The sequence below is a fragment of the Ricinus communis genome, chromosome 3, assembly GCF_019578655.1.
Source record: "Ricinus communis isolate WT05 ecotype wild-type chromosome 3, ASM1957865v1, whole genome shotgun sequence".
NCBI classification, from domain to species: domain Eukaryota; kingdom Viridiplantae; phylum Streptophyta; class Magnoliopsida; order Malpighiales; family Euphorbiaceae; genus Ricinus; species Ricinus communis.
In genome coordinates this window covers 27094381-27101505 of record NC_063258.1, presented here as the reverse complement: position 1 = coordinate 27101505, position 7125 = coordinate 27094381, and the positions used below count along the sequence as shown (strand labels likewise).

At 30.5% G+C, this 7125-nt stretch overlaps 1 protein-coding gene across 1 annotated transcript; it reads left to right on the top strand.

Moving 5' to 3' along the window:
• The first annotated feature begins 378 nt into the window (after positions 1 to 378).
• Positions 379 to 2269, top strand: LOC8268851 (floral homeotic protein PISTILLATA). The gene has a single exon (XM_002514260.3). It carries the CDS (start codon positions 955 to 957, stop codon positions 1969 to 1971), a length of 1017 nt encoding a protein of 338 aa, XP_002514306.2. The 5' UTR covers positions 379 to 954; the 3' UTR covers positions 1972 to 2269.
• Positions 2270 to 7125: the final 4856 nt, after the last annotated feature.

Genomic DNA, 7125 nt, shown 5'->3' with positions numbered 1-7125 from the left:
TGACTTAATCTTCCACGGTACTCAATCAATAAAATTTGACATATAAATAAATTAATTCATGTCATTATATAATTTAATAATTCGTAATCATCCTATTAAAGAAATTAAATAAATCATCTTATTAAGCACAAGAATGATATAAAAAATATATATTTCTCTAGAAATAAAAACACTAAATTTACAATCATCATTCATATTTTTGTATAAAAATTCATAAATAGATTAAAGTATATTATCTATAATGCAAATATGAAAGATAACAAATTAAATGTGGTAATAGCTAATCTGTATTCTTATGTTTATAATTGATTATAGAGAAACATATTAGTTTGACGATCCCCACGAGATCGCATGTGCCTACAGGATTTGGACGGCAATAATTAATTCCTAATTTGTTGATACAAAATATAAGCAATTATGACTCATTTTCCTTAATAGCAAGACTCACTAAGATACGCATAATCTTCTCCTTTATAAAGTCATGAAGAAAATATAAACTCCATTATTATTCTTCTATTCCATCTATAAGAAGCTTGTGAAGAAGACCGTTACACTCTAAGGTTCTTCTCTTCTCTTTATTATATATAGTAAAAAGAACTCTCTTCATTCTGTTTACTTTTTATTGCTTGTTTTTCTTTTCCCTTATATATTGTGCAGCCTTCTTTTCTTTTTTGTATAAACTTCTTGACAACGTTTTATTTTTTATTTTCCTTGTGCTATTTAGTTGCTCTACTGAGTTTTCTTTAATGATCATTCCAGTTTGATTCAAATTGTTCATTGTCTTTGCCTATTCAATCATATATTCTTCCACTGAAATAATGGCTTTTTTGTTGGTATGTTAATATAGCGTTTTAAGCATATTTTTGACAATCAATGGCTTCTTCTTCTTTTCCCTACTTACGGATGGTGATCAATCGTTGCTAAAACTTTCTCCAGTTTGCTAGATCAAGAGATATGGGGCGTGGAAAGCTAAATATGGAACTGATAAGTAATGAGAAGTCTCGTATGATAACGTATCACAAAAGAAAGAAGGGTCTGACAAAGAAAGTGCAAGAATTTCATATTCTTTGTGATGTAGATGCATGCATAATCATCTTTAGTCCTAAATTCAATAATCGTTCGTTTGATATTGAGACATGGCCTTCCAACCGCTATGAAATGAGGCGAATTATTAATAGATACCGATCTCAGGATAATGATCGTAAGAGAAATCAAGATTTATCTCATTTTTTTATTGCTCGGAAGAAGAAAATTGATGAGGATATAGCAAAAATGCGGAAGGCGCATATGGAAGCTAAGTATCCAGCTTGGGATAATCGTATAAACCTATTGCAACTTCACGAACTTAGTGTACTTGCAAGTGTTCTTCAGTCCAAGATTGAAGTTGCAACCGCTAGGGTTATGAAGATAAGAGGCGAGAGTGACCATTATTTCATGGTTGATTCCAAGTCAGGGATTATTCATGGAGGACCCATCAGTCATAACATTAGACCAAATCCGATGGCTGCTACTTTTGCCAATGCCTTGGTTCCAAAGAGTCTGGAATTAGAAGCTTTCAATAACAAGCAACAACCCTTTTATTGTACAAGTCAATTTGATCATCCGACATCTTCGCATAATCAGATGCTTCCAGCACTCAATGTTAATAATCCTACCAATAGTTCAACGTTGATGACGATGATGATGGCGAATGGCGATGATCTGAACCAGTTTTCTGGCGAGTGCAGTAGCGAGAGAGCATGTAGCATTATTAAAGATGTTACTTATTTTGATCCTCCAACAACTCATCATCAGCTGGTAGGGAACATGATGATTAGTCCGAGGGCTCACCCTGTAAGCTCCAGTGGTCTAAACAGGCAGCTGCCAATGTTGCCTTACAGGCAGGATTCAGCACAGATGCCTAATGCTTCTTCTCATCAATTGCGAACTCCTCCATTCTCTGAGTTCTGTGATTTTAATGAGAGACAATAAACAAGGTGCAAAATATTGCAATCATAGACTTGGTTTTTTTTTTTTTTTTTTCTTTTTCCAATTGTGTTTTCTTTTACTTTTTTCCTAGGATTTTATTTTCAGCATTTTCTGGATTAATCTTTTTGAATTTTATTTGGTAGTCACTACATTTGCTCTTACTTATTTTATTATGATTAGCGGCAATCAATACTTTTTTTTTTTCAAATCATATTGAACACGCTTATAATCATCGCAATTGAATTAAAATTGTCATATTAGTGACATAACTACAATTAAGAAGATACGAGCTAATTCTGTTAGTCCAATAAAATGAATAATTTCAGTATTTCATATGGTTTTTAATACGTACATTCTAAAATCCTTAGCTTATTTATAATTAATTTCACATGTTGAATTCCTCCAAAATGATGTAATGATGCAAGCACTAGCAGTCTCCTCATATATGTGGCAGGAGCTTATATATAGGCCATGGGCTATTTCTTTTAGCCTTATAAGTGGAAGGCCAAGCCCATACTTGTGTGTTCTGTACTTTGTTCAAGTTTTTCTTTTTTCATGTAATTCGTATCAATAGCAAACAAGGGAAGGGCACAATTCTCTCTCTTTTTTGAAGTGATTTTCTGATTCCCATATCATTAATAAGACATGTTATGTTCTTAAGAAGCTAGAGCTTAAAACTAATTAAATTAATCATGGAGATTAATTAAAAGATAATACAAATTATGTCAAAGTGCATCAAAGATTATAAATTAGAACACACACGTATCCAAAGAAAATGATAACCCTATTAACCATCAAAATGCAAGGCAGAAACACCACATACCGATTAAAGCCGAACAGCAGTAAAATTCTTTATAGAAATGATTAACTAAAGTTGGAAAACACCCACTTGGCAAAAAATTTCCGTGAGCTTTTGAGTATAGAAAGGAGGGCTGAGGAATGCTCTCCCAAAACTAATATCTGGAAAAGAAGAAAAGTCGATGGAGTCCCAAATAGAGAGAATCTAAACCACTCTCCACTCAACTTTACTCGGTGGAACCCATTTTGCAGCAATTCCCAGTACATATATGTGGTATATATATAGCGACTGAAAGCCAATAAGTTGTATAGTCCTAATTAGAACATGGAATCTAAGAAAATACAGAGGATTTTCTCTATTTTCTTGATACTTAGGAAGTAGGTTTTCTTTTTTGAAGTTATGGAGGAAGATTCTTCAAGTATCTATTGAGATTCCAAGAGGAAGGTGACAAATTCCACTAGAAAAGTCACCATGTATAGTATAGGTATGGAGAGTCTGCCCTTTACGCAATCATATCTCCTAAGACATATCTGCTTTGCTCTCTGAAAAAAGGGTGAGATAAAGAAGCATCTTTTTCCTCGACTCTCTATCGGGCATGCAAAATAGCTATAGCGGAAGTTAAAAGTTTTAAGTTTATTTTGTTTGGAGGCTGCCTTACCTAGCTCTCTCATCCTCAACCCATGGAAACTTGACACCTTTATGCATTAAAGATTCTTGACAAGATCTTTCATTGTTGAATTCTTAATTACTATCCAGTTCTTTAACTATCTCAATTATAATATAAAAAATTAAATTTGTAAGAGCGTTTTATATTTTAATATTAAATAATTAATATACATTTTATTATTTAAAATTATTAATTATTCATCAATTTGATATATAAATTGAAATATACTTCTAAATTAAATAAATTTTTCTCTTTACTCAAATGTCAATTAAAAAAAGAAAAAAGTTGACTTCTATTACTGAGCTAGTAGTTAATAGTTAATTATTTGTCTCCTAAAATAAGAGATAATCAACTCACATCGAATTTTCTTTTACGGACTTTCAATATATCAAAATTTATTTCTTATTCTTTTATACTATTCCCCATTCTTTCTCCTCCCCATCCTTTACCCTAATAAGGATTATATTCCCTAATGCTTTATTTTGATATCAAAACAAAAGAAAGATAGCCATTTCATCTTTCCATCTCTTTTTTTTTTTTTTGGTTCATTAATTAGTAATTAGCTAATTGTAAATATATAACTCCTTTAAAAAAATCATTAGATACTTCCATATCATTAACTAAGTATTTGTCCTTATACACCCTGTTCATATCATTATCAATTGCCCACAAAAATAGTTTGAAAAGACTTGAATATGGAGTGCCAAAACAAAATTGATTTCATTTAATAGAATCAATTAAGTATATCATTCTGAAACCATCTTTAATCATGCATGGAGAATGTTAGTTGAGCTGAAGTTTTCTGAAATAAGTAATGTCAGATAAGAGAGAGAGAGAAGGAGGAAGGGGGGACTGAAAGAAATTAAGATAGCATACTCCATACACAGTCACCATAGCAGACTCTCTTACTTTTATTCCATGACATGTGGAGTGAGTGAGAGATGGTCTAATGATTGAAGAAGACAAGTTGCAAATAAAAATAAAATAAAATGTGGTCCAGTTTTAGGATACCATGTTCAAGAAAGAGCTAAAGAAAAAAGAAAAGAGTTAAGATAGTATTGTGCATATCAAAATTCCCTTCTCTACTTAAAATATTCTTTCCTATTGCTTCTGACCTGTGCTATTGTCTTCTCTCATTCATAGGCTGCGCCTGCATGTCTTGCCCTTTTCATCTACATAATAAAGTGAACTCCGACTCAAAAGGACAACCCTTCTTCTTCTTCTTCTTCTTCTTCTCCTTTTCTAAAAAAAAAGAAATAAAGAAAAATTTATCATACAATCTTTTAAAGCCTGGGAACTTCATTCACAGTTCCTTTCTTGGCTACAAACATATAATTGTTGGGAAATTGCTCAGCATGCATTTTATAAAGGTCTATATAAACTCCTCAAACATAATTTGCATACAAATTATTCTACTTTAGTACCAGATTACCTTCTTTCTTTAACCACCAATTTAAATACTCAATTATTTAGGGATGCATACCGAATATATACAAAACAACGAGTACTAGAAATGAACAAAGATCTATATTTTAACATAAAAGTGTGCTTTTCTATTTATAGAGCTCACAAAGAGGAGTGATTATGTCTTTGTAGAGTAGAGAAATCGTGTCTTAAAGAATACGAGATGTTTCTTCCTAATTTACCGGAAGTGCAGAACATAAGTTGGAACATATCAATCTAAGTTTTATAAGATGTGGCGAGTCCTTTGACTCGCATGGAGTTAATTGTTTGGGGATGAGAGTGTGAATCACATACTCTGGAACAAAGAAAATGAAATCAATTCGTACAACTGTATCATACTCACAGCCCGATCCATCGATCATGACATCCATTGTTATTGTTATCATTAATCTTTTCTCCAGATATGACAAAGTTAGGAACATAATGTAGAGTGTTGGACCAAATTGACACGAGTCATTATATAAGAGGGATCAATACTCTTTTCTTTTTCATACAATTAATTATCTAATATTCAGCTAATTCTATACCCACTTTGAGAATTTTTAAGGTACTTTTTATGTGTAAAAAGTTTTATTATAAAAATTATATTTATCCTATAAAATAAATTTCAAATAAAATTTAAAGTAATAGAGTTTTTTTAGACAATTATAAGATAAATAATTAGTTTATCTGGAGAATTAAACTTATTAAATCTTTATTTGGCTTTCAATAAATATACTGCAGTATTCTATTTACTTTATTAATTAATTTTTTTTTCTATTTTTTTCTATAAATAACAATTAAAAAAGAAGAAGAAAGAAATTAAACCCACTAATAATTATAGAGAAAAAGTATAATATAAAACAAAATACAAAAGATTTACTGAATTTAAATAATAGTTTTAATTTTTATATTTTAAAATATTTTTTATTAAAAAATAATATTTTTTTAAAAAACAAAGAGCACAATCAGAAATGTTCTTATATATGAAGCTAACTAAAATGCAAATATAAATAAATTTTTTTTTTTAAAAATACCCATCCATTTTAATATATATTTATTATCCCTAAGAATTATATTGTTCAACATTCCTCTTCAAATGTAACTAAGCATATATTAATCGTCACTTGTCAGACATGCATACCTACATACTGATACACTTAGGTCTGTTTTTGAAGTCCTAAATCAATCTAATATCTCTTACAAGTCTAAATTTCAAATCTTTAAAAAGTGGAATCATACGACCATTGAATCATTTCAACTCCAATACCATATAAAAATTCTGTTATGATAAAAAATGTTGAATCAAATTAATATTATGATATTGTTATCTAAGTGATATTGGAATTTTACGTTATATATAATTGATGCATACTCACTTAAAGAAATTTTCGGCGCTAGCATGAGTTTACCCATGTTGTGTCTTCCAATCTAATCTATAGATCAGACGACTTATTGCAGGATTGGCTTCAAGTGTCAGAAGTTTACTTAAGCACAGCCTTTTCCCCTGCAAACTCGGAAGTGGGTTCTCATTATTGTTATTAAACAAACGACGGACTCTATCGTGGCAAGTGGTAAGCGTTATCTCCTACTATATAGGAGTTATCCAATAAGCAAGTCACTCTACTCCGTCTACTACTAAAAATATGGTTATGAAGCATTAGGAAAAGGTAATGATTTTCAATTGTTTACGGAACTGTGTTTTTAATTTTTTTCAAATACTAACTCGACTGTCAAAATATAGATCGAAATATTCTGATTTGTATCAATGATTAGTTAGCTTGTATTAAAATCCAACTACTATGCGTGAGTTTTAACCCTAAAATAGGTTTTTGCTTATGAAATTTTTATATAGTATTATTTTCTATATTGGAAGAAAGAAGTGGAAATTTGAATCTAAGATTTTTATCCAAATTTTATAGCGTGCTCCCACTAAAGTGAAAGACCTAGTGGTCTAAATCCAAGAAACAGGTGACCCTTATCTCATATTTGAAAATCTAAAACTTGGACTAAAAGAAAAGATTAGACATATTTATTTATTAAGTCAGGGCCTTAAATGTAAACATGAGTATATTTATAATAAGCTTTCAACAAGAGGTGTATGTTTGACAAATGATAAAGATCCGGGCAAATTGCTCTTTGATGGAGTATTGAAGATAGAACTTAACAAAAGAAAGTATATGAAAACAAAATAGAATAAAAACGTTAGCATAAAAGCAATGAAAGGTTCCAGCTCTATTTACATGGT

What these genes read in the sequence shown, in the direction of transcription:
- LOC8268851 (XM_002514260.3), top strand. Translation starts at nt 955, where the DNA reads ATGGGGCGTGGAAAGCTAAATATGGAACTGATAAGTAATGAGAAGTCT.